Below are 27,283 nucleotides of genomic sequence, written 5' to 3' on the forward strand. Positions count from 1 at the left end.
CGCCCTCCATGGCCTGTCTCTCTGCCTCCCAGTTGGATTTCATCCGCTTTCTCCCACGCTCATTCACCTCCAGCCACACTGGGTGCCTTGAGTCTGTGCATGGGCCATTCTGCTATTCTCTCTGCCTGGATGCTTTTTCCCTAGATGGACACACAGCCCCTTCCCCTGCCCACTGTCACTCTCTCATAAGGCTTTCTTTGATTATTCAAACTTGTAGTACATCCTCTACTGACCCCTCCATACTCTCCCATCCCCGTTCCCTCTGCTTATTTTTCTCCAATGCACTTTAGTAAGTACCCAATTACTTAATGAATTAATAAAACTGTATTCCCCATTAGAATAGAACCCCATGAAAGGAGGCACCATGTAAATATTTGCTGAACAAATGCATGAATGAATAACAATAATAGTATTATTAATATTATGCCTGCACAATAAGCCAATAAGATGATGGGATAAAGCATAAGAAGTCAAATCAATAGATACTCTATTTCATAAAGCTCAGAGAAAAATCATAAAATTTGTAAATATGAGAAGATGAGAATAATTGATAGGTAGTACGCTCACAATGAGCTATTAATGGACGCTAAGATGTTGGAAATCAAATCCTGAACTCTGAGGCTAATGTCAGAAAGGACAATTGTCCGCTTTTATTAAAAGTCCCCTTGGGCTGCTTGTACCATAGAATTAAGCCGGGTTGGCAAAAAAGGGATTCCATACAGTCAAATAAAAGAAACAGTTGTGATATACTGGTTAAGCTTAGCAGTACATAAATACATATGCATGTTTATATGATCTATATTAAAAAAAAAAAAAAAAGAAACAGGGTGTACCAGTGTAGGTCCAAGTAGGCAAAATCCCAAGCATCCTCACTCGCTAAGCGTTCATATTCTCTTTTGCAGGAGAACCTGATCCTGGGGTTCACTGTACATGTTGCTGCTCTCACCGAGTCAGGAGCGTTCTTGGCCACCTTCCAGGTACAGGAAACAGCAGCATAGTCGAGAATCTCCAAAAGGCTGGGGCCGCACACTCAGGCATAATACAGCAGGGTACCAAAGCCATTCTTCACGGACTCCCTCCTCAGGCCCAAGGAGGACAACGGGAAGCAGTCCTTCTGGAAACCATACCTCACACAGTCCACGCTAGGAACATTCGGTATTGGCCTCCGACATAACAAGGGAGCTAACCCTCACTCTTCCTGACTGCTAAGGCAGAAGATGTCATGCTTGTTGTCGCCTGGCAGATAAATACCCAAGGGCACCATGCTTGTAGCAACAGGGGGTGAGCTGATATGAGTAAGAGTCTCCAGCCTGGCCCTCACTCCTCTGCATCAGGAATCGTGGAAATTAGAGAGGCGTCCAGATGGTACAGATGCCTCTCACTTCTTGACGGTAACGCAGGAACATTGGAAACCCCTGATACTACTGAAGACTCCAGTCATCGAAGTGCATTAATCACCCTCAAGAATCAGGCAAAAGTTCAGCGATGGATGCCACCCATGAGTAGGAATGAGGGGGGCACCTGGAGAGCCGCACGGATTTCAATGTCCATTACACATGCATCGGAAAACAAGACTACCATTGAAGTCATTTGTTCTGAAATTTACTTCCCATGCTCTACTGTTCCCGGCAAGAGCTGCTGTGCTCATGGACACAGACCTGCTTTGTAAACGCAATTAAAAGGAAATGAAGTTTCGCTTAAAACGCTAATGAATTTTCTCCGTGCCTGTTTTGTAGCTTGGGGGTGAGAGGGACATAGGCTCATCTTTTCTTCCTATTAGAAGACGTAAGCGTTTATGTGTATAATGATCTGATGTCTGTAGATTCACTAATTCCATCCAGAAACATTAGAATAAGCATTATGTGATGCACCAGTTGTGACAATGTGGCATAACAGAACTTTGCTTGGAAAAAAAAAAAAACTGAAGAACTTGGTAATTTCCGCAGAACAGACCCATTTTTTTTTCTCTTTTTTTAACTGCTGAAATATTGTTAGCCACAACTATCCATTCGTTTGAGTGGCCTAGAGCAGTTGGCCCCCTAAGTCCCCGGGTGGCTTGCTATCAGAAGTGACAAGGGCCACTGGTCCTCCTGAGAACGCAAGAGAGAGAACCTGGCCTTTTTATATTTGCAACTTTGCCAAACCTTGTAGAAGTTTGTAAACACCATAAAATATGTTACGATGTTTACAGCATATGTCTCTTATTGTTAAGAACTATTATGAAAGTATGAGCAGAGTCTACTTCTTAAAATATTTTTTATATAATAGTTACGGCATCCAATTATACAATAGTAATTGTGAATAATTATACCAAGCCCCAGTCTGTTTTATGACTACTTCTCACGCTGAGCTCGTATACTCCATATAAACACCATCTGTATCAAACATAAAACTCTTAGTTGCTTGAAGAATACAGGCTTACAAAATGCAGCTTATTAGTTCTGGGGCCAAGCAGTTTCATGGCTGTTGCCCGGGCCCCCCCTGCCAAACCACAGGAATTCAACGATCACCTCCTTCCTGGGCTGAGTTCTGTTGCGTTGACACACAGGCTACTTACCTGTGAGCTCAGGTTCTTTGCAGGACTTGTGGCCCCTGTGTGCAGACCGCTGACACTTGTCAGAGTATTGGTGGAGCACTGAGTACACTTAATATGCTCTGCAGAGTTCTGTTCATTTCTCGTACGTGTGGCAGTGATGTAAACACTTGAAATTGGCCAACTGGTGCTTCCTGAATTTCCCTTGGTGAAGTGCTATGAGGTCGTGGGGTACCAGTTTCTCCTCCAGAAATCCCCAAATGAAGGTTTTCTCCCAAAGAGGCCCCTCACCCCGTAAAAATATTTAGCAATTCCAGAAAACAACTTTAAGAAACGTGACTCTGATCTTAGAACAGTGTTTGGTTCAAAGGATAGAAACCTCTGTAGAGGGTTACCTAACCTTCTCAAGAGTCTGACCTTCCTATTTTGTTCCAAATATAAACAAAGCACATATTTTTGTCCATGACAATGTTCTTCAGCAATAAACAAACTTCAGGCACAACCTAGAAGTAAACAAACAAATTTCTTCACAGAAAGTAAGCCCAATCCAAAAAGGATTATTTGCACCCATTCTGAAGAGTCATCTGCTTTGACTGGTTGCTTTTGTCCCATAGTTGATTGAGGCCAAGCACCCCATTTTGGGGACCTTGATAGTCTAGAAGCAAATATCATTGCCACCTTTTCTTTGCACATTTAAATCCTGAAAAATTTTCCTGATAATAGTCCCAATCTCCTTGCTAACTAAGATTTTAGGATTTAAACTGTGAGAAAACTTTTTTTTTTTTTTTTGGTAAGAAATTTCTACCTCCAAATAGCATAAGCAACAGTGATTTTATTTTCTGCACATAAAAGGATACGCGTTTCCCCCATGGAATTATGTTCTGCTTTGAAAAGGACTATATAGCTGTACTGACATTCGTTGGCCACAATATTCTGAACATCATTAGAAAAATCCCATGCTAGGTATGCCAGCATTTGGACACAATTTATAAAAGTGTTATTATGGAGAAAATGGTGCCAGTCCTTCCAGGTAACTGTCCAAACATCCGAAGATGGATACCTTAATTTGGCATCCAAAAAAGCACACACGAGGTCGGACTACATGTAGGTAATTTCCTCAGATGCTATTATTTGTCCCCTGGGATCCTACATACTCAATAGCAATTACAGAGGAGAGGATTAAGAATGAGCAGAGAGAGGGCGAGGGTAGAACAGCAGGCCTGAATGATTTGGACTAAGATCTTGTATCAAATTTGCAAATTACCAATTAAGGCAGGTTTAGAACATGGCATCGTGTTCACTCATTGTGACAAAGTGAAAATTAAGACTCCCTCTCCGTGTCAGAGGGGTGACAGGTAACAAGGAATGTTATCAAAAAGAATCTTTTTGTTATCAAAAAGTACCTATCGGTAACAACAGACCCTTGGATGCAAGCAAACTGACCAGAAAGAAAAAAGTAGGCCAAAAATCTGAAAATAAACCTAAGATGTGGCTCTCAAAATAACCGTGACTCTGTTGACTCCGTGTAAGTCACTCAAACACCTTGCAAATGAAAGTCCCCAAATATTTATTCACCAGAGTGCTCATGCCTGGTCTTCTGGGTGAGTAAGTTGGAATTGTCATTCATTTCTATTCAATCTTACCAAGTGACTGTTTGCAAAGATAGCTTTAGAGCTCTGTTCGTTTAAAGTTAAGGCAATAATAAATTCTCGCAGATAAGGGACAAAGGATGAGAGAGGTCCTCATCCCTGTTATTTCCTTTAACAAGTGGTGGACTGTGGCAGAACACACCCCACCTAGCCCAGGGGGCGGGGGGGGGGGGCGGGGGGCTGTAGTCTTGGAAATGGAGTGGTAACTCACAAAGCAGTAGGCAGGGTCAGCACTGCATAATCCCCAAGGAGATGCACTCCCTATATAGTCATTGATTTCCCATGCTCAATATGGATTCACTGGATGCCTTAAATAATGCATAACAACCCACATCTACCTGATGTTCATCCATCTCCATCTTCCTTAAAACCCGATTTTTTTCCCCCTCTTTTTACACGCGCAGTGGGATAGTATGTGTTGGCACTTCTGTGGTGCCTCCAGCCCTAACGCTCGAACACCACAGGTCAAAGCTGTTTGCCTGAATACAAAATAATTACAGAGAGACCTTGGTAGAGAAAACAATCAGACTGGAAAGTATTCACACTGAAAAAACTGCCATGTGGCGTTATGCTCCGTGGAGAACACAGACTAGGTGGCATTAACCCTGGTTTACAGACTGTCCAACCATGAGGAAAACATGGGTTACTTATTCTTTTTTGTATTGATGGATTTCTGTCATCTATCATCTATCTATGTAGCCATCTATGTATCTATCATCTATCATCATCCATCGTCCATTATCTAGCTATATCTACTATCCACACACTTATCTACATAGTCTATAGACAGATATGTAACAGATATAAATATAGGTCTTCGACATAGCATTCATATACAAATATCAGAAGATGACAAAATAAACAAATAAACGTTAAAAAAGGGGGTGCCTGGGTGGCTCAGTTGGTTAAGCTCCAGACTCTTTTGATTTCAGCTCAGGTCACGATCTCAAGGTTTGTGGGATAGAGCCCCGTGTCGGGCTCTGCATTGAGAGTGTGGAGCCAGCTTGGGATTCTGTCTCCCTCTCTTTCTGCCCCTCCCCCACCTACACGTGAATGCATGCGCACCCTCCCTCTCTCCCCCCTCTCAAAATAAATAAATATTAAAAAGATGAAAAAGCAGATCTACAATGAGAATATTTCCATTCCAGTTCTGACCGTGCCTCTTATAAGCAGAGATATTAGAACATGTGACAAGTCCCTCTGTGCCTCAGTTTCCTAATTTGTTACATGGGGTTAACCCCTGCCCTATCTAGCGAGGGAACGGCTTTGAAAAGTGCAGAGCACTATACAAATGCTCAGGATAATGAGATGTTTTACAAAAGAGCATTATTCCTCTGCTAAGAAGTCTACAGCCACATTCACATTTTCTATCTGTGAAGGTTCTTCTTTGAAATGAAATTGAGACCATAAGCAACATCCCTCCCAGTGCTGCCTGCCTGAGGTTTTACTCGGCCACAAAGCAAGGGCTTCTTTTCATCATGCATCACATTGGAGTTCAAGCACCGAGAGGTACTTTTTACCAGTGGTGAAAATAGCTTTCTTTTCACAGCAGAAACACAGAAAAATGATATCCCTCTTGATGCTAATGTAGGGACAAGGCTTATTCTACAGTTGTCGCCAAAAATGCCTTCCTTTGGCTCTGTCATTGGTGTATTCTTGCACCAGGGAGACAGGGGTGGGGTGAGGTGAGAGAGCATGAAGTGATAGCTTTATTTAGGTATGTGAATAATTAAAATTTTGAGATATATGTTCAAGTGGGAATCCTGTTCCATTTTCATTCTGCTTTAAAGCCAACTGGATACCACGTTCTCAAAAGTCAGTTGATACAATCCTGCGTGCATTTAATCAATCTTGATCATACCTTCCTCATTTGGACAACTTCAGTGCTTTTTAAGTCCCTCACCAGGCTTGCAAGACCTTCTACAAATCCAACTTCTAACTTCCTTTCTAGAACTTTCTCCTGCTCACCTCCCCAGAAGCACTGTGTAGCCAGTCTGCTATACTGTCTACTGCTGCTTTGATGGTGCTTGTGATTTCAACATGAATGGCTTTTCTCCTGCTTCCTGTTGTCCGGAGTCATCTCCTTCTACCAGGATAGGACTTCCATCCCGGCCCACTGAAATCCACCCAACCTTCAAGGCACATCTTAAACACCGATGATTCCATGCAGCCTTCCCTAACACCCCTAACCAATTACAATCTCTTCCCTTTCTAAATAAATTTTCAGTTTCTTAGAGTACCAAAAAAAAAAAAAAAAACCCAAAAAACAAAACAAAACAAAAACAAAAATACAATCACCCAGAACAATTTGCTTAGTTTGTTTTGTCTCTTATTGTCATGTTCATATTCTGTCTGCTGGGTACATTTCTCCACCACAATAAAAAATAAAAAATAAAAAATAAAAAAAAAAGCTACTGATGTTGAAGATGGCTTATTATCTGTTTATTTTTTTAAACCTTTACTATGGAAGATTTCAAACATATACAAAGTAAACAGAAGGCCTTGTTTATTTTCCCATCTCCTTTGGGACCTATCACAGTGTTTTGCATGTAGCAGAAGTAAATTTAAGTAATTAGGGCCGTAGGCAAATGGAGTTGCCTGTCTGCATATCTAACTCCACGTTTCGTGGGTGGTTAAGCTTTTCCTCCAACACGCTGGCACACACAAACCCGTCACACCTGTAGGATCCTAAGCAACATGGGTTAAGCCGTTCACTGACTTTAAAATTCGGGGATAGTGTTTATCCCTAAATTTACTTCGGATGGTCAGCAAAACTAACTATATTTGAGGGGGGTGAGGAGAAAATTCTATCTAGGAATATTTTCTAAGAGGATTCTAATCTGGTTGTGAATCTGTGCGGTTTTCCTACCAAGGCACATTTCTTCTAAATGTGCACTACTTGATGGGTAACTGACAAATAGGAGGGCTCTGTAAACATACTAGAATCATGGCTCTTCTTTACCTTGCGTTATTAGCTGACACAAATCCTGAGAGGTCTTCTCCTTCCAAAACCTCAACCTTAGACTTGTGAGTCTATAATTTTAGACAGACTTTTTTTTTTTAAACCTGTGTCTACTTAGCCCATTAATTTCTGCTCTGTGTGTATGTGTGTGTGTCTGCGTGAGCAATGAAATCCTTACAGTGAACCAGAATTCTAGAGTGATAGATTACGCGCCCATGCTGTGTCATATCCAATTAACTCAAATTGACAGTACACTGCATTATTCTGTTAGTGCATGGAAGATCAATAAATATGGGGAAAATCCACCCCGGCGCCCCACTTTCCCATCCGATTCTAGTAGATCGGCGGCGGATCCTGCCACTGTGATGTGTGTGCCACAGCCCAGGCAGGCAGGTGGTGAACCGACACCATTCAAACTTGGCCTATTCAATCTCAACGCCTCTAACTCGCCATTCATGCATAGCAAAACACCATCTGGTCCTATTTTGCCTCCAGCAATCACAGCTGACCAAAAACGATAATAACAGCTGTTGCAAAACAAAAGCCAAACAAAGGGGGGGGGGGGGGGTGGAAGGAAAGGTTAGATTGAAGTCCAGTGCTGAAAAATGCTCCATGAAGTGAGTTACGGGAAAGAAACCATTCAGATGTCTGAAACCCGCTGAATGGACACAGCAGAGGAGTTCTACTTAAGCTCGAGATATTAATCCATCTGTCTAGAACGCCTTCAAACCTCCGTCAGGTGGTAATAAATTGCAAAAATTATGCTGCACGAAGGCATTTAAGCTTTTGTTCTTTGAGTTGGGAACTAATGACCCCGTGTCAGCTAAAAATGAAAACTCCTTATGTTCCTCCATCATACAGCAGTACAGGTTAATGCAAAAAAAGGGAATGTATTCAGCTAGAGTAACAAAACAACGCACACCGGGCAGGGGGAGTGAAAAGGTGTGCGCAGTAGAGGCGGGGGCGGGGGTGCGGAGGGGCCTCCTTCACGTCCCAAGACCGCTTAGGAGGGAAGGCAGTTAGACCATTTAGAAATCCCACTAATCAGATACCACATTTCTCATGTCTATTTTTCATTACCCTGATTTATTTCTGACCTGTAACAACAACAACAACAACAAAAAGTACAGCCAGTACTTACTGACTTCTCAGGAATAGGAACCAGTCACATGTATACATTGAAATACAAGTTGATTCATAATATGCCTTAGTGAATTCTGAGAAAAATAATCTGGTGACAAGGTTGGAGAATTCTTTTCATGATTCAAGCCTTTTGACATTTTAAACATACAGTTTTGCCTGATGATTAATTTTCTTAAACTGTCGTAATTAAGCTATTTTTTTTTTTTGCCTTGAAATTGACCGTCAGTGGCTTAGCAGCATTTAATCAAATGTGATAAAACCCAAGATTTACAAAATCATTTAATAGATGTTACAACACCTGCTTCTAACTGCAAACAGTTGAAAACAGACTTCGCTTGCAATTAAGTCTTATCACTAGTGACATTTTTTTCCCAAGCAATACTTCATGGGTTTTCAAAATGACAATGACAGAACTAATACACAATTACTGTCACATGTAGTTTAGCAATTAATTTTGAAGACGTTTGTCTAAAGGTTTCACAACAGAATATAAAATGGTTCTTATTGTTATGTAATGTTAGTTTCAATTCACAGAAAATCTCTTACCATCAGCTCTCCTTCTGATGGGTCCGAGGCAAGCAGATCATTTCTTTGTGGAACACAATTGCCTCCTTGTAGATGTGATTAGGCATCATTCTAAGACTGTTTGAACACTGATACCTGTCAACTAATACATCTTATGAAAAGCTTCAATTTAGACATAAATTTTTCTACAGCAAGAGATCTATAAATTTATAATTAGAATCTCTTGCTGTTCAATATTTGTACATAATACAGAGTACGAGAGGACTATGAAATATTGAAAGCTGAATTCATTATTCATAGCCCACAACATACAGTAAATATTCTTTGAAAATACAACAACAACTTTGAGGAATCCATATTCCATTATGTCTGAATGTCTTGTGCACGGGAGCTACGGACACCCTACTCACACCCTCATGTTTCCTAGATTAGGATTCTGGTCAGGGCTGACACTTGCTGTTTTTAATTTTCATTTTATCATAAACAGTTTAAGACTGTTGCCAGTGGTAATTTGCAATTTTTATCAAGACCTCTTCATTATAGCTTCTGACAGGACAGATGCTGTAATTAATCATGCAAGACAACTGGGGATAGTGGTCACACTGTTCTCAAAGAGGAGCCACTACAGAGCAAGAAAAGGGGGGAAGAAATGAGCACTGAAATAATTATTTTGGCTTAAGAATCAGCATTCGCCACTCCTTTTACCAGCAGTACCAACACACTGCCGGCAAGTTCTGGCCCCAAAGAGAAGACAATTGCCTTTTCCCCTATACTTACCTGTCACTTGCATCTTAACAAAAGGATCGTTAAAAAAAATATTTTCCATTTTTTAAGAGGTCCTGGGTGTGGGCCACGCAACCCGAATTCTTTGCAATGAGTATCCGATTTCCGATTGAAAACAGAGTATGATGCGTTGGCTCAAGAAAAGTTGGTATGTGGCCTGTTTTCCCATCGTATACGTATTCAAGGAACCGAAAGTGAAATTTGACATATCATTTTATTTGAAAAGTGAACATTTTCCTGGTTGTTGCATCAAAATACAGTCCACAGTTTTTACTGAAATGTGTTTATTCTATAGCAAGATAAAAGCATTTTTTGTTTTAGTTAAGCAAAATACAAACAACTTAATCGCTGCTATCATAACTCATAAAAAAGTATAAAACAGCATAAAAACACAATAAGCAACGTAGCAATGAATGGTTTATGTCACCAGTGTTTACGTTAAAGCCTCATGTATGAAAACTTTACAACACATGATATGAAAACTTACAACTCTGAAAGAAAATATTTACATTGATTATTCAGATGTGGTGCGCCTTTTAAATATTCTACCGGTATTACATCATAATAAAAACTCTTGCATTTTTTTTTAAATCTTAACTTTTGTAATAACTGTTTTCATTTAAGTGCATTTCCCTTTTAAAAATACAGTGTTTTTATTTTCGAAACTTGTCACTCAAAACACAGAATATAATATTCACATTCTTTTCTTCTAATTGGGATGAACATAATGGGCTAACAGTGGCCATAGATATCGTTACAACATATACTGTGGTTTGATTTGGAGAAGTCATGGGTTAAAAAAGTGGAAATAAGTCAATAATTGAATCTAATCACTTGTTTTTTTTTTTTTTTTTCTGGAGAGATTTAGGAAAAAAAAATAAGAGCTTTGGCAAAAGTCTGTGATTTACATTATCTTTTTTTTCATGACAAAAAAATGCCATCAACTATTCACGTCATACAAATGTTTGTATGAAACTGGATCTTCCTATGTCAGGTAATTACCACTGTGCTTTTTATTTTTAGGGCTCCGGAAGTTCAAATAGCCTGGAAGTGCGGTTTATTCACTTCTGGAGAAATAAGGCCGTTTTCTATGACTCAGAGAGGCCAGTTTAGAGTCCTCAGTACGTCCCAGGATTCATTAAACGGTTTGATTCACATATTGTAGGTATGGCCTGAATAAATAAAAAAGGCATCACATAAAAGAGCACAGCTTTTCTTGTTTAAAAACAAAGTGATTTCCAGTCAGCTAGAAGGTGATACTCGGCTACACTGTGTTCTTATTGCCTATCTAATAGACACTTGAGAGGACCATGTGATCTGTGACACGTTTCTGCATAACCGACCGCCACTTACAAGCTTCGGCCGCGTTCGGGTTACCCTCCTCCGCCACGCGCCTCCGCGCGTGCGCGCGCGCGCGCGCGCGCGCCTGCCGCGGGCGCCTTCAGAAAATACTGACCTGGGGCAACACCGGAGTCTGTGGCTGAGACTGTATCTGTGACTGGGGCTGCTGAGAGGCGGGCTGCGGGCTCCCGACGGCGGGGATGGGGGACGTCATCTGGGAGGTGACCGGGGAGGGCTGCCGAGGAGAGGGCTGAGGCGGGTGCTGCAGGTGCTGCTGCAGCTGGAGCTGCTGCTGGAGCTGCCGCTGCAGCTGCTGCTGGCTGAGCTGCTGCTGCAGGTGCTGCTGCAGGTGGTGCTGGAAATGCTGCTGCCGCATCTGCTGCTGGAGCTGCTGCTGCATTTGGTGCTGCTGGAGCTGCTGCTGCTGCCTCTGCAGGTGCTGCTGCTGGGTGTGCGCGGAAGGGCTCCCCTGGGCGGAGGACGCCGAGCCCACCAGGGCCGTCCCCATGGGGCTTACCAGCGGGGCCCCAATGTTCGAGGGCACGTTGGCGGCGATGGTGACCGACGTGACGATCTGGTTCATGGGGAGTCTCATGGTTAGGGGCTTGGGGGCGATGGACCTGGGGAGCGACTGCTGGAGAGTCTGAGGTGAGGCGGGTACGGCCCCGTGCTGCGACAGCGGAGGGTTGAGAAGGAGCGAGGCTGTCAGATTGGTGGACGCCAGGGTCTGCTGAACGGAGCGAATGGTCTGGGCTTCTGCGGATTCGGCCGCAGCCTGCATTCGGGGGGAGAAAATCCCCAGATATTGAAATACCCAAGAATTTAAAACAGTCAACTGGTTTTTTTTAAGTACTGCAAATTGGTTAAAAAAAAAAAAAAAAAAAAAAAAAAGTGACCACCATTTTTCTTCCCTGGACTCCATTTTCCTGTCCTTTGACTTTTCAGCTCCCCCTGCCGCCCCCCCCCCCCGCCCCCAAAAGGTAGAGTCAAATTCCTTACCCCTTGAATCGGGCTGGCCTTGTACCCTCTCTAGGCATCTGCCATCACCATGTGCATGACAAGGGGCACAGGGCCCAGTCACCACTCAAAAGCCAGCCAGCCAGCCAACTGCCTTGTCCGTGAACGAGCCCCAGCCAGGTCCAACCCCCCTGCCGACTGCAGACCAATGAGCAGGACTGGTGGATCCTGCCCAGTCAGGCCTGGATTGAAGAACCAGCCAGTTCACTGGCGCCCCCTGAGACACATGCTTGTCTTTTCGAGTCACTGGGCTTTGTGGCTGGGTGTTACGCAGCACAAGGTAGCAAAAGATAACTGATACACATGTTCAAGAAACGACATACCTCCAGCAGTGAAGCCTGAGCTAACCCTCATCACTAGGACTCATACTGAAAAGACAATAGACTGCCGGGGAGTTCAAATTGTGCCCCACTACTTGGCAGCTTCGTGACTCTGGGCAAGTTAATTCACCCACCTGTTCCTCAGTTTCCTTACCTATAAAACGGGGTGTTATGGTATTTACCTTATGTAGAGGTTGTGAGAATTAAATTAATTCCTATGTTGTCAAGCATTTAGAATAGCGCGTGGCACAGGGGACGCCTTTAGTAAATGTTAGCTATTTTTTATTAATTAACAAATATTACCAGGAAACTACTACTAGAAAATGTCAAAGCCCTACACTTCCAGGCGGTGTATGACAATGCTCACTTGAATATAGGAGGAATGTCACTGAATTCCTTAGAGATACTAAATGCAAGTATTTTATGGCTTAAGAGATGTTTTAGTTTACCCAATATCTTCAAAGATTTCCAGAATTTATCACAGGAGTCCTAGGTCAGGGGAGAACGTTCAACACTCGGGTGTCTGAATAACCTGTCATAAGATAAACAACTGATCTGATCTGAGGCTCAACAAGGAGAGAGGCTATTACATTTTGCACTAAAAATACGTAATCACCTCCACAAAGATAAATTCTTTTACTAATGTAACCGTGATTGAAGTGATTGCTCTTACTACTTTCTTCTCTTGTTCTTCACAAAATTAGGTGTTTTTGGAAGGGGAGAGTGGGAGCACCTTGGAGGCATCAAGCTGGCATCCACTCTTCAATGATACTGCATGTTTACTTCCAGCTTTTTATTACTCCCATTTATAAACTCTACTAGCAGAAGGATCTTATGAATGGTGATCTTATGTTGACAGTCACTCAATGGAGGAGAGGCCATTGTTGATGGATTATGTTTGAACACATCATCATGGCGACACACCAGCTATCAGTGGACAGCTCTCCGATTTTTTACGGAAGCCTGGTGGGTCACATGCCTACTGGAGGTTCACGTTCTAAAGTCCTCAGGTAAGAAGAAGCCTGCAAAGACTCATTAATCATCTTTAAAAAACTATTAAATCACCCATAAGGTAGAATACACACAGTGTTCCACATATAAACAGGAAAACAATTCTTATATATTCTAATATTTAAAAATCACCCAGCTAGTCTTAAGGATGAAACTGCAAGGGAAGTCTGTATTTAGACACCTGGCCAATCACACCAGTGTGCCTTTAAGACACCACCGTACTGGTGAAGAGAAATGGTGGGCGAGTGGAAAGAGTTCTTGCTTGCCTGCCAGGTTTACTCCCTGTGTTTTAATATTAAGCTTCTATTAACTTTTGTTGGTTGGTTACCATGCCCCTTTAAATTGTGGATTCCAAAATGGAACCGATACTTCAGATGTGGTCTGATCACCATGCTGTACAATTAGATACTATTTCCTGTGAGATCATATCATTAGAAGCTATTTTACACTTTTGGTTCGGACTGAAATTATTCTGAACTTCTACTTCACGGACTATTTTAGATACCTGCCAGAACTCTGAATATAAATTAAGGATGCTCTCAAACTGCACTAACTTAGTGAAAAAAAAAACAAAAACAAAAACAAAAACCCAAATACCCCAAACAAACACTGCTTTATATTTATTCTTTTTAAATTCCATCCTGTTGGTTTGGGGGACTCACTAAGCTTTATTCTGACATACTTCTGAATCGTGACTGTAGTCCCCGATGTATAACTTTTATGGTATCCCTTCCACATCAGTCACAGACTCGATGAGCCCAATCATGGTTGCTATTTTCTGGATGTCTTTTGAGATACTGCCTCTTGGCTGAAATCCACGTGTGGTCAATTATTCATGCTCTAATACACAAAGATCACCTATGCCTGCTTCTGGGTAAATGAATGAATAAATGATCCACTTAGGAAGTACATGTGCACTGCTCCTCTAGCCGGGTCACTCTATCTAATTAGCCAACTATACCTCCATTCTTAACATCAGTAGCCTACACATTCGGCTGTGTTCTGCCAGTAGGCAAATCTGAGTCCAGAACTGGTACATCTTTTAATGTGTGTCTTCCAGTGTCTCAGAAAAAGGTCTCACTATTGACCTCATGAATGTTTGTATTCTCTTTCTAATGACGTGGAAGTTGTCCCAACAGCGGACAGCTAAACAAGGGGGACCCCTCTTGATCTGATTTGAGTTGCTGCTGCTAGTGGATCTTAATATAAAGAAGAAACAACTCAGGGGAAGAAGAGAAAAAAGGAATGAAGCCCTTTTCACATTTTTTTTTAAAGTTTGTTTATTTTGAGAGAGAGAGAGAAAGCGAGCCAGCAGGGGAGGGGCAGAGAGAGACGAGGAGAGAGAATCCCAGGCAGGCTCTGCAGCCTGACACGGGGCTCGAACTCACGAACCTCAAGATCACCTGAGTAAAACCCAAGAGTTGGACACTTAACCGACTGAGCCACCCAGGTGCCCCGGAAGTAGCCCCTTTTGAAATGGCTTTGCCAGCAACACCCACCATGCCCTGCAGCCTCGTGTGGTACTTCTGGCAACAAGCATGACAATGGAAATGAAGCCCTGATTGCCAGACGAAATATATCAAGAGCAAAAACATTAGTTCAAATTATTCTCCCCAAAGCCTCTCAAAATTCTTGAGAGGCTAAAGACAAAGTTAATTAAATGTTAAAATATAACGTAATAGCTCACACTCCTTTTGGATCAAGGTAATAATAATCCAGAGTGACATTTGCTTTGGGATACTGGTGCATTTTATAATACATCAGGGCCCATTTGCTCCTCTATGTAAAATACATATACACGTCCTTTTTTTTTTTTAAGTATTTGGAGCCTAATTTTATTTTAAAAAGTCGTGAGGTTTATTTATGTATATGATGTGGGACAGTTTGGTCAAATTGCAACATCCCCTAGGACAATAATAGAAGCACTCGAGAATTTATGATGGGATGTCCCAAACCGCCTGACCAAAATACCGCCCAGTTTAAATGGAGGACACGGACACCGATCCCAGTCCCTGACAAAAAGCAAAAACGAGAGGCTATTCGAGATCGGTCTTTAATTTTTGTGTTTTGTTAAACAGTCTCAACACACATAAAGTGAAGCTTCTGGAAACAATTGAGATGCAGCGGTTTAACTGAACTCCTATTTTTCATGCCATCACTGAGGTAATCTCCAATGGGAACAAATAAGCTAATGAATTGTTCAAGACGCCTTTTTTTTTTTTTTTTTTTTTTTACCAACTGTTAAGGGGAGCTGCCTGTATGTGTTCAGTGCACTGGGCTGTTTTCAACACTGTAACTCAGAGACTGGCCGTTCCTGCACGGGTTTACCTTAGAAACGAGGCTGGCCCTGTACGCAGCCAAGGCCTTCAGGTATTCTTTTTTGGCAGCTTCCGTTTTCCTTTTATAAACCTATTAAAAGACACAATTAGCATCACCGTTAGCCTACAAATTCTCAGCCATAAAAGAACGGCCGCACAAATTGGGTCACAACATAACTCACAGAGAAAGCTGGTTTCAGTGGCTTTGGTTTTTAAACGTGAAAACACACACACACACACACACACACACACACACACACACGAAAACAAAACCCTGCCATCCTCACAGGAGCACAATTTGGATGTTTACGATGATAAATGAGAAAAAAAGATTTCAGGTTGTGGCCTAGATGCCTTGAGAGAGCCAGCTGAGGGCCTCGCATTAAGGCAGCGGATGGGGTATAGCAAAAAGAGCAAAATTTGCTACCAATCGTTCAAATCACAGGAAATCACGAGTTTCTCCATCAGTGTCTTCTTTCGCCCTGACACACGTCTAACCTGCACCAAGTAAGAAGATTAAAATACCACCAACAACAGGTACGGTGTGCGAAGACGTAAGAGAAAAAGATGGAACTAGCGGTTTTCTTCTGAAGGAAAAAAAACAAAAAGCAACGCAGAAATAGTTAAAAGGTGGTAAATTTCCATTAGTGAGGCCAACGAGTTACATAAACAGATCCCATGATTTGCTCTTCCTTTTCTTAACGGTATCTGATGGTAGTGTGTTAGACCCAAGTGCAACTGCCTTTTTCTCCAGAGGTAAAAGACGCAGCAGCTTTGGCAGTCCCTGAGGATTACGTTTCCGGGACAGAAAATCAGTGCGCCACCTACAACAATAAGCTCACCGCAAATGGGCAAATTCTATAGCTGCACCATCCCAGAGTCACCAGCGAGTAGGAATGAGGTCATGATTCGTAAAAGAAAACGCGAGGCCTTGGCACTCCTCGTGCCCGAAATGGCTATTCCATTTTATTCCTAAGGGAGGTCTGGTCATCTGAGCACACATAACGTGAAATCCCATTAATGGTCACTGGAGTTTCATGCGAGGTGCGGGGAAGCCATTCTTACTTCCCTTTGTGTGGAGGAGCCTCAAGGGAAGCATAGGAGGTGAGGCCCCAAAGGAAGTATCTCCCACCGGCTTGGTAATCTCTCAATACATCTCATACAGCCAAGCTTTCAAATGAACTTGGAATAAAATTTTGAATGCCCGGGGACAGTACTGAGACTCGCAGAGGCGGCCTCAAAGTTTGGAAACCCACCGGGACAGCACAAAGGTTGGGGAAGATATCAGAGAAAAGGCAAGCGGGATGGTCCTGATGGGTTTGTAGTGCCCTTTCTGAACCAAGGGGGCAAATACCACATTATCTAACGTGAAACGATGATCATCAAAAGTTTATGCTTGCAGGATACTGCGTGAATTTCCCCCATTTCTCCACTGAATGGGTTCCCAACACGAACCCTTAAGGGGGACCAAGAAATCCATATACCTGGGGAGCGGCTTAGATTTACACAACTGCGTCTCTAAATTCCACAGCTTAGAAAGGCCTTCATAGGAAACAGTCGTATTAAGCGAACATTCACTCAGAGAAGATGTAAGAAATACTCTGGTAACTTCTTGATTTTATGGTCATGATGGATCTCTGCCTCACCTGCTTTTGTTCTTCTCCAAGGCTGTCCCACATAGATGCAACGATTTTCGAGACCTCTCCGAAGGTTGCATTGGGGTTTTGACCTTTAATTGCGGCCTGTGTGTCTCTGAAAAACAGGGCATATGCTGACACTGGCTTCTGGGGCTCATTGGGATCTTTCTTTTTCTTTTTCTTTGGAGTCTTGGGCTTCTTGCCAGAATCTGGAGCAGCTCTTTTCTCTCCAATGGCCTGCAAAGCAGGAAGAAAATTCACTGCCTAGAATGTACTCGCAGAGAAGGCAGCAAGACCTAACCAGAGCCACAATTGTTCTTTTAAGGTTTTGTTAAGCAGATTCATCAACGGATGAATCACCGGCAAAAGCAGGGGAGGGGTAAGTTTTCTTAGAGTTAACTGGACAGCAGAGATTAGCATTTAGAACATTGATTAATGAGACCCAGAAGTATCTTCAATACATTCACAACATATGCTCTAAATAGCAATTATGAGTAATGAAAAACAGAACATTATACCAGGCAATGAAGTGTGTGCATATGTGTGTGTGTATGTGTGTGTGCATTACATGTGTACGCATAAAATATTTTACATTTTCAGAGGTATTAGAAGTAAATCTAAATAATAATTCAGGATGTGGATCATATTCAGATATTTGAAATGAGGTCCCTTGCCATAGTCACCTGCCATATATATGATCAGTCTGAATCGATTTTTTGAAGCTTCAAGTTTTATCTTACCAGAATGTTACTTGGCTAATGGGTCTCCAGAAACGCCAGTGGAAAGTAGCTACAATCCCTAAGCTTGCACAATAAAAGAAAGGTCGTCTTTATTTCTTTAAGCAATTAAAACTTTCTGAAGAATAGGATAATAAGAAACATAAAAAATGTCAAAACTCCTTTAACTGGAGATAGAAAGGAAATTGGTATTCTTCACTGAACTAAAAACCAGTATGAGAGCACTAAATGATACTTAAAATCACCCAGGCTACAAAGAAGACTGATAAGAGTTATGATATATGGTGACTAACTCTGCCCAGAAGAATCCTGCCATAGAGACAGTAAATACTTTACACATACTTATCATACAAACTCTCTGAGAGCAAAACCACAGACATGACATGGGTATAGCTCCCTACATTGATATACCAATGAGCTCCAGAGTCACCTGCTGCTACCATTATCTAACGTCAGTGATCGTAAAGTATCCTTATCAGAGAAGCAGGAGAAAAGATACATCAGCCTTGTTTTATCCCCCTAGATTATAATAGGACTATACTGAAGATCATTTTGCCGTTAACTTCATCAAGAATGCTGAAATGTTTGACAAGACCAGTTTTAAAAGCCAGTCGTGGGGAAGATCAACAGAGATAGACTCAAGTTGCTGACAGATTGGTTCTTAATGGCCTTGAGTCTTGAATCCTAAATTCAAATTTTCCGAGAGTATCATTACTTTCTGCATGACAGTCATTTGGAACGCCATCCAATTACTGAAATTCTCAGGGAGGAAACTGATTAGTGCCTTGTTTCTGAGCGCTCTGGACCCTCAATGTGTTGGGGTATCCCAAGTCCGCTTCTCGGCGGGGCTATTACACACGCTACTTGAGTGGGAACAACATCCGTACTTCATACAAGTAGTTTACCCACTTCAGAGGCCACATCTCACCTCTTCTCCAAAATGCCATCTTTCATAACTCAGATATTGAATGCAATGATTCTCAATAATCTTTTTTCTTTTTTAAATTCTCAGAATCAATGCGACTTGTTTAATTCTAGTTAATGAATCTGAACTTATTGTAAGGCTGTCAGATGCCTTTCGGTTAGAGCTTCAGTGGGAGCCAAGTTTTCCTTCAGTGAAAAAATACTGCTTTGGCCCCAAGGAAAAAAATATATACATATACCACAGATTTTTCTAATTGAGTCCAACAACTATATTCGTTTCTTGGAAGAAAACTTGGCACTGTTTGCAGCAATAATGCCCTGACCAGTGGCAAGGTGAAAGCGATTTCCAGGGCAACCTTTCCCAAAGAGCTCAATCTCCCTTCCTGTAAAGTAGCATTCAAATGTTGACAACCTTTGATATCTTCCTTGGATAACCATGACGTGCCCTAAACATCATTACCTTTTAAGAATAAACCTGAAATGCAGAATCTTGCAGTTTAAATAAAATCTTAGAATTAATTCTCCTACAGGAACCTGCATGTGATTGACTGAAGAGTGTTGGGAAAGGTGGGAAAATAGTTTTCCCCAAAAGAGACACAATCAATGATAATTTTAATCTTTCTTTCTCGGCTCAGTTGCTTAAAGGAGAACAAATTGGATTCCTTGCCTTTACACAAAACCTAGACTCTTGCTTAAAATGGAGTAAGCTAGGAGTCACAGATAAGGTTCTCCTTAGCCATGACAATTTCAGCGTGGTACAAAAGTGAGTATCAAATCAGTGGAAATGTGAGTGAAATGAAAGGAATCCATCTGAATTGTGTCATGGCCAGTTGTAACCTAGCTGTGCCTTATTCACATCCCTGTTTCTCACTTTACCTTACGAAAGTTCTTTTGAGTGTGAGCAGAGACTGGTCATCCATTCACCCAATCTGTGTCCAGTAGGGTGCTAACATATCCAGTGGGGTGCTAAGATGTCAGGACAGATCAAACCCTCCTTTAAATCCCTGCAATAGATTCTAACCTTGCTTCCCTCTTACTTCATCACTCTCTACCTTCTCTAGCTCTTCTTTTTCCATTTGCTACTTAAAAATAAAAACAAATGATGCTCAGGGCTCCTTATGCACTCTGAGAAATCCTGATTACTTCCACGTCTTCCTATCTACGTGTGATGGTCCCCAAATCGGTTGTTCTCCCTCCAATGAACTGAGTTCTAGCTCAAATGTGGGTGCATCAAATTCGACCCATACCATGCCAAACTCTCATCTTTTCCATGGGAGAAAAAGTAACATTCTTCTTTCTCTAGGCTGATTCTCTCATTTGCTGATACCCATGCTAACTCTCGTATTAAAACCCCATTTATCTTTCATTCCTTCAAACCCCGGCGGATCACCAAAACTTTATGATTCTCCCTCTTATATGTCTCACGGATCTGGTACCTCCTGTCCATTCCTTCCTTTGCTAAAAGGAAACACTTCATGACAAAAAGATCTTCTGATTAGTTTCCTTTCCTCCCGTCCCTCCCTTTGTAACGCATTCTGTATACAGCCAAAGCCATCTTTCTAAAGTTGCTTCTGCTATTCCTCTATGCAAATCATTAATCAGCTCTCAACGACCTGCAGGAGAAAGGCTTCCACATTTCAGCTACTGCTTTCTTCAATTCCTATGTCTTTCCTCCCCATATCAAACTGTTCATGACACTCATAAATTGACATGTACTTCCATTGCTCCTTCGACCAGAATGCTGGCCTCTCTCTTCTGCCTCACAAACTTTTATGTATCCTCTTAGACCTAATTCAAATATCACCTTCTCAATAAAGTCTTCCTCAAATCACTCTCCCAAGCAGAATCGATTACAATCTTAGCACACCAGATACATCAATTATACCACTAATCACATCTGGAGCTAGTTTTAAGCATTGCTTTTCGTCCCCAGTGGGGAGCCCCAGAGGTAGTAATTCTCTTATAAATCTTTATGTCACCAGAACCAAGTACAAGGCAAAGCACAGAGTAGGTATACAACACATAATGAATAAAGAATGAGTAATCGTGTATCTTGGACAAGTGACTTTAATGAAACAGAATACCTTTCTAGGCATTCATAAAAGTCCCACCTGCAACTAAGTTTTTATTTCAACCCATGCATATGTGAGCATCACTCTCCATGACAAAAGCAGAGATGTGCAACAATTAGAACTTACTAAGTGATAAACATCATCCAAGGTGCAAGGTTCCCCAATTTGACAGCGGCTCAGCCAACTAACTGGATGAAACTTATCCACATGGACATTAACTTAGAACCAGAGCACTTTAGTATAGAATTCCTGGGGAATCTAGTATAAGCCTTCCCTTCTGCAGACCGGGAAAATCATGCCTACATGAGTTAAGTGACATGTTCGATGCCTTACAATCAGTTGGAGAAGCCAGATCTCCCAATTTCCAGCCGAATACACTTTTCACAAAAAAAAAAAAAAAAAAAAAAAAAAAGAGTAAGTAAAAGAGGGGGGAAAAAAATCAAACCATCATAAAGTTACATGCTAGCCAAATCCACAAAGAGAAGGCAGGAACTACCATGAATGAAATTCAAAGACAGAGCATGAGGTGATTTGAAATTCTTGGGTACATGACACACTAAGGCAGTCAACTTACTCTGTTGGATTCATCAGCATCCTCTTCATTGATGGAGCTGGAAGGGGAGGGTGTCGCTGATTTGCTCGCTGGAGGTGAAGGAGACGTGTGAGGCATATTGGCGCCTCCCAAATTTAACCCCAACTGGGCGCTGAGCTGAGACTGGTTGATGGTGGTGAGCTGAGTGGGAGGCATGATCCCAGAGCAAGCAGCATCAGTCATGTGGACAATGGACCTCATGATCAAGGAGTGATCCTGACGGTACTGGGGCACTTGCGTGTGGCTCTGGTCCTAAAAAGGCAACAGACAACGAGGAGGTGAGCTCTCCGTTTTCCCAAATGTCAACAAGCTGAAAATGTTAGCAGTTCCTTAGACAGGTCTGACCTATTCCAGGATGATGGTCCCTATTCATTCATTAACTAGAAGGACTCTTGCCTCAAAGTTGAAGGGTCAAAAGCACTAAGACCAAATCATCCAGCCTAGTCTATTTCACTCTAGAACTGTCACTAAATGGCTTTAAAAAATAATAATAAAAGCCTATTGGCAAAGAAGGATAAACGTCCAACTCAGGCTTCTTATTGAGGAAACAGGCAAGAAGGAAAGGGTTGAAGCAGGGGTTTCACTCCTTCCCAGCTTACCAGGTGGGTCTTCCAACATTCTCACACATACTTCTGGTACCATTCCCGTAGACCCAGCTCTACAAGGGCGGGAGAATCTGGTCTTCACTTGACCCTTCCAGGAATGCATTTGACAAGCAGAGAGGAGGGGCTTAGGGAAGCACAGAGCCAACATCTGTTTGCTTCAGGGCACCCTTTCTATAAAACCCTCTGTGGTTAACCAGAGGGCCATTCCCAGTCTGAATTCCATTGTCAATGGCATCTGGAAGTCATTCAACATCTCTAGGACTGGATATCACTTTCTTCTTCTGAAACCTTTCGTTCAACCCGCCATGATTTAAGATACTAATGGATTTTTAAAAATACATATGAGGAGGAAGCAGAGATCATCAGAAGTAGCTTCTCTGAAAGTTACTGCAGTGACTTCAAGAGCAGCCCTTCTGTTGTGGGCAGTCATTTAAAAGGCTTTAGGGTTGTTGCTGCTGTTTCTTTTTTTAATTGTGAAGAATCAAAAAATGAAGACCTGCTTTTAAACAACTTACTTGAAGACTTGTCATTTAGTGTGAGTCTGTGATTTTTACCAAAACCAAATTTCTCTCGACTCACAGTGACCCGGAATCTAATTTTATACAGAAGCCTATGAATTCTTAACTGTTCCTCTTTTGAGTCTCTCTGAGAAGACTTACTTTTGCTCTTTGAAGAAACAGATGAGTTGTAAATACCCAAATAGGAGCGTTTCGTTTCTAAATATCAAATATATAATCATCACTAAATAAGAAGCCGCAAATATCAATAGAAAACTAGTTGAATGAACGATGATCCAGCATCCCATAAGTATTACGAAGCTTTGTAAAATAATGAATTAGATTTATGTGTATTGACTTAGAATGGGGTTTCCAATCTCGGCTCTATTGACATCTTGGAGCAGATAATTCTTTGTTATGAGGCTGTCCTTTGCACTGTAGGATGTTTATAGCACCCCTGGCCTCTTCTAGATACCAGAAGCAACTTCTCCTTCTCCTGACCAGTCATGACCATCAAAAATACCTCCAGACATTATCTCTCGAGGGGCAAAATTCTCCCATCTGAGAACCACTGACCTAGAGGGATATCCAAGATACAGAAATTGAAAAAGATGGGGTGCCTGGGTGGCTCAGTCAGTTAAGCATCCGACTTCCGACTTTGGCTCAGGTCATGATCTCGCAGCCAGTGAGTTAGGGTCCCGCATCGGGCTCTGTGCTGACAGCTCAGAGCCTGGAGCCTACTTCAGATTCTGTGTCTCCCTCTCTCTCTGCTCCTCCTCCACCCACTCTCTCTCTCTCTCTTTCTCTCTGTCTCTCAAAGATGAATAAATGTTAACAAAAAAAAATTAAAAAAAAAGAAGTTGAAAAAGCAAGTTGTAAAATAATTATAGTGTATAGTCCCCTCTTTTTTTTTTTTTTTAAGAAGTATCTAAACTTTTAACAATGGTCACATTATAAGAGAAGGAACTGGAAGGGTGAAGAGAAGAGCATTTTAAACGTTTCCATTTATAAATACACAAAACAAAATGAATGAAAAAAACACACTAGTGAGGACAAGCTAAAAAGATCTACGAGTAGTTTAAACAGTAGAGCTAAGTGCTAGGGTTTCATCTTAAATGTAAAAGCTTCCCATTTCTTAATACTTTCTGAGTTCCTAAACTGCTGGGGAATCCTGGAGAAACGTGTCACATGTACCAGAACAATCCCACTCCTCCTGGTCTCACTGACAATACCGACACCCTCTTCCGCTGTCCCTGAAATATTACATTCCACTTACTGGCAGGTGTCCCTCTGCAGACGTGTATCACAAAAGTGGATTTTACAGTGTCGGTGTGTCCTAATTTTTTTTTTTTTTTTTGATTGGCATCCTACCACTCATTTAGCCATATTCCTCCTAAAAAATTTGAGCTGTCTACCTGCTCTCCCATGCTCTTCTCAATTTCCACCATTGCTTGCTTCTACCCTCCAACTAGTGACAACTGAGTGATCTTACTCTTTTCATTTAAAAAATTTTTATTTATTGATTTATAACTTTTTTTAAAGTTTATTACTTATTTTGAAAGACAGAACACACATGAGTAGGGGAGGGGCAGAGAGGGGGGCGAGAGAGAGAGAGAGAGAGAGAGAGAGAATCTCAAGCAGGCTTCGCACTATCAGCGTGGAGCCCCACGTGGGGCTCGAACCCACAAACCACGAGGTCATGACCTGAGCCAAAACCAAGAGTCAGACACTTAACCGACCGAGCCACCCAGATGCCCCATCTTATTCTTTTTTTTCAAGTTTATTATTTTATTTTGAGAGACAGCGTGAGCAGGGTAGGGGCAGAGAGAGGGAGAGACAGAATCCCAAGCAGGCTCTGTACAGTCAGTCCAGAGCCCAACATAGAACTCATTCCCACAAACTGTGAGATCATGACCTGAGCTGAAATCAAGAATCGGACACTTAACCAACTGAGCTACCCTGGCACCCAAGCGATCTTATTTTTAATTCTACTCTCCAGATAGGTCTTTCAGAATGCACTTTAATAGTCCTTTCAGACTTATTTAAATCTAGATGTTTTAAGCATTTACAAGGAACTTCCAGATTACATTTAAATTGCGTATCTCAATTCTGACTGTAAAATAATAAATCAGCTAACTGGCGTGACCATGAAATACGATGATCTGATTTACACAACTTTCTCACTAACAGAGAACTTGCTTTGCTCCAATGCCTATGAAATTCAGCACATACAGGTATTTGACTGACTTATCCCACACCTCCTGCCTTTCAAATGGAGCTCCTGGTCAAACAGAAGGCCAAGAAGTAAGTTTTCTTGGCTTCATCAGCTCTTTCTAAATTCTACCTGCAGTGTCACTGAGCTAGCTTGATGGGAAAACAGGGCTCTCGGGAGCCATGGCCCAACAGTGGCGACATGTGTTGACAGAAAGAAATGAATGGGGCCCCAGGCTCTCTACTGCCATCACCCCCCTTTTAATGAAAGCAGTCTATATTCATTTATTTTATAAATTGAGAGTGCTCGTAACATTTCACTTAAGAAAGAGAGAGGGAGAGAGAGAAATAACAAGAAATTTCTACCTTGGGGACAGAGAGAAAACTACTCCTGAAACATACTGGTGGTGGGGCCCAGGCCTTGCCAAAACTTCGAGCCATCCACATAGCCTTCAGACCCCCAAACATGCTGGCGCCATTTTTCTTATCTCCCATAGGACAACGCACCAAGGTCCTCTAACATACTTTCAAGTAACCCCTGAACCACATAACTGATGCATCAAAATGTGCTAGCATTTGCCATGGTCCACAATTATGCCATAATAACTTTCTATGCATGACTATTACAGAACAAGAAGATTAGTAGTGAAAGTGTCTCTTTAGAAATTCAAGTTCCTTTAGGGCCACCAATTATTAACAACTGCCTTGGGGAACTTGTTGATTCTTAACAGCTCCAATCATTTTCCATAAAAAAAAAAAAAGGTACCCTTTGAAAGATACTTCCTTTGATCTTAGGACTCCCACTTAAAAAAAGAAAGATGTCAGTTCAGTTTAAAGGTATTTTTTAAGCACCTGCTATGTGCCAGGCCAGAGAAACCAATATACCAATGCTCAAATCCTTGAAAACTAGAAAGCTAGCATGTGATTCTTTTAAGCATTACCCAAATTAAACATGATTTAGAATGGACTAATAAATATACTCTGACAAAGTGTAGGCAAGAATAATTCATATATACTCCTCAAAAATAGCTCGCAATTTCTCCCAGTAGTCACGACACAATAAAGAAATGTATAACCACAGATACAGCCCTAAGAAATTAATGCATTTTTGAAAATCATTACCTCTCACTTACTAAAAATTAAGTCTTTACAAGATTTTTTTTTTTTTAATTTATTTTGAGAGCGAGAGGAAGCAAGTAGGGGAGAGGCAGAGGGAGGTAGAGAGAATCCCAGCCAGGCTCCACACTGTCTGCACAGAGCCCCAGGTGGGGCTTGAACTCGTGGACCGTGAGATCATGACCTGAGCTGAAATCAAGAGTCAGACGCTTAACCGACTGAGCTACCCAGGTGCCCCTAAAATTAAGTCCTAAAGCCTTACCAACGATCACTGAAAGGCAAAGCAACTAGCGGGTTATAAGAGATTGCCACGATTATATCCCACATAAGAACTGAAGGCTGGTAGCTTTCACAATTGCAGGGTTCACGTGTATCATTTCTTAAAACAGTTCATCCTTTGGGAAAAACTCATTCTCTCTTCTTCGTCTCACTCTGATCTCTGATGTTATTAGGTAAGAGTTTCCCAACCTCAGCAGGACTGACACTGTGGTCTGGATGATTCTTTGTTGGGGGAGGGGTCTCCCGTGCATTGTAGACGACTTAGAAGCATCTCTGGCTTCTGCACACTAGGTGTCAGGAGCCTCCACTCCCCAATCTGATTGTGACAGCCAAAATGTCTCTAGACATTGGCGAATGTCCCCTGGTGGGCAAAATCCCGCTCATTTGAGAACTGCTTCATTAGACAAATATAATGGAAAACATCATCTTGGGTGTGGAGGGAGTGTCCGCAGCCTATGTTTTGCTGGTAAGAATAGAAAACATTTGCATAAACAAGACACAAACTGCGATAAATACTGTGAGGAAAATAAGTAGGTTAAAGAAAAAAAGTTGGCACAAGAATAGGGTTTACGTTTGATGGGTCAGTACGAAAGGCTTCTTGGTGAGGACATGTGAGCAGATACCTGGAGCATGAGGAGCTAGCCAGGAAAGAAGGGTACAGGAATCATGTTCCAGGCAGAGGGAACAGCATGTGCAAAGTCTGAGGTGGGAGAGAGCTTCGCTTGCTTGAGAAATGGAAAGGATGCCAGTACAGATGGGAGCAGGGTAGGCAGGGTGAAGAGTGACATTCAGTGGACTGGGGAGGTGGCAATGAGCCAGATGGTGCAAAGGGTGGGGGTAATCAGGGAAGGCTTCCTGAGGAGGTGACCCACTAGGGCTGAGGTATAAAGGGAGAATAGAAGCTAGTAAGCTAGAAAAGAGGGAAGAGCATCCAAGGCAGAGCAGAATATGTGCAAAGGCCTGGTGCATGAGGAAGGAAAGGAGGGGACAGTGTTACTGGGCCAGGAAAAG

General features: G+C 42.0%; 1 protein-coding gene across 6 annotated transcripts in view; it reads right to left on the reverse strand.

The window, feature by feature from the left end:
- Positions 1–9,790: 9,790 nt before the first annotated feature.
- The window catches only part of TOX3 (TOX high mobility group box family member 3), a 109,296-nt gene continuing 91,803 nt past the window's right edge, over positions 9,791–27,283 (reverse strand). For 4 of the 6 annotated variants that reach the window (XM_058706360.1, XM_058706359.1, XM_058706356.1 and 1 more), the window contains exons 4-8: positions 21,547–21,816; positions 17,249–17,476; positions 15,613–15,693; positions 11,052–11,711; positions 9,791–10,767 (exon numbers count right to left, since the gene is read on the reverse strand). In XM_058706360.1, the coding sequence (XP_058562343.1) occupies positions 10,714–10,767; positions 11,052–11,711; positions 15,613–15,693; positions 17,249–17,476; positions 21,547–21,816 (1,293 nt within the window). In that variant the 3' untranslated portion in view covers positions 9,791–10,713. Of the gene's footprint in view, positions 11,712–15,612; positions 15,694–17,248; positions 17,477–21,546; positions 21,817–27,283 lie in introns of all 6 variants that reach the window. The other 2 variants (XM_058706358.1, XM_058706357.1) reach the window with 1 other exon arrangement.

Source organism: Neofelis nebulosa, chromosome 17 (assembly GCF_028018385.1).
Source record: "Neofelis nebulosa isolate mNeoNeb1 chromosome 17, mNeoNeb1.pri, whole genome shotgun sequence".
NCBI classification, from domain to species: domain Eukaryota; kingdom Metazoa; phylum Chordata; class Mammalia; order Carnivora; family Felidae; genus Neofelis; species Neofelis nebulosa.